The sequence below is a fragment of the Charadrius vociferus genome, unplaced genomic scaffold (genome assembly GCF_000708025.1).
Source record: "Charadrius vociferus isolate BGI_N301 unplaced genomic scaffold, ASM70802v2 scaffold1971, whole genome shotgun sequence".
Lineage (NCBI taxonomy): Eukaryota > Metazoa > Chordata > Aves > Charadriiformes > Charadriidae > Charadrius > Charadrius vociferus.
Window position 1 is genome coordinate 4,347 of NW_009646762.1, and position 511 is coordinate 4,857.

Consider the following 511-nt stretch of genomic DNA (forward strand, 5'->3'; position numbering starts at 1 on the left):
AGCCGGGTTACTCCGCAAACAGGACTGGGGGCAGAGGGAGCGCAGGGGGTGAGGACCTCCAGCCCCTCTGGGGAAGGGGAACAGGGTCTGAACCCCCAAAAAGCCAAGAGCTACGAGCCCTCAGCAGCAGGGGGAGGGAGCTGGAGCCCCCACGGAAATGGCACAGGGACGTGTGTGGCCGCCCTCACCTCGGATCCACTGAGCCCGCAGAGGCGGGCGGATGTTGAGCAGCTTCTCCACGGCCAGGGAATAGGCCTGCTCGTTGCACATCATGGAGACGTAGTCGAGACGGTCGAAATAGGGCAGTGCCTGCCAAAAGAAACGGCTCTGAGTGGTGGCAAAGGCCTGGGACTGACAAGAGTGCTCTGAGGCTTCACAGCAGCCAGGGTCCCAGGGAGGGCTGCGACACAGCCCCCAGGCACAGCATCCTCCCGGCTCAGGGCACTTTGAGAACGGCAGCAGCCATGAAGGCAGCCCAAAAGCTCCGGCCTTGGGCTTGGCCAGACAGCCC

The 511-nt window shown here is 64.0% G+C and overlaps 1 protein-coding gene across 1 annotated transcript in view; it reads right to left on the reverse strand.

The window, feature by feature from the left end:
• The window catches only part of NDUFS2 (NADH dehydrogenase (ubiquinone) Fe-S protein 2, 49kDa (NADH-coenzyme Q reductase)), a gene marked incomplete at both ends in the record, with an annotated part of 5,448 nt that overhangs the window by 4,263 nt on the left and 674 nt on the right, over positions 1-511 (reverse strand). The window contains 2 exons of the mRNA XM_009892074.1: positions 12-67; positions 189-309. Of these exons, the coding sequence (XP_009890376.1) occupies positions 12-67; positions 189-309 (177 nt within the window). The remainder of the gene's footprint in view (positions 1-11; positions 68-188; positions 310-511) is intronic.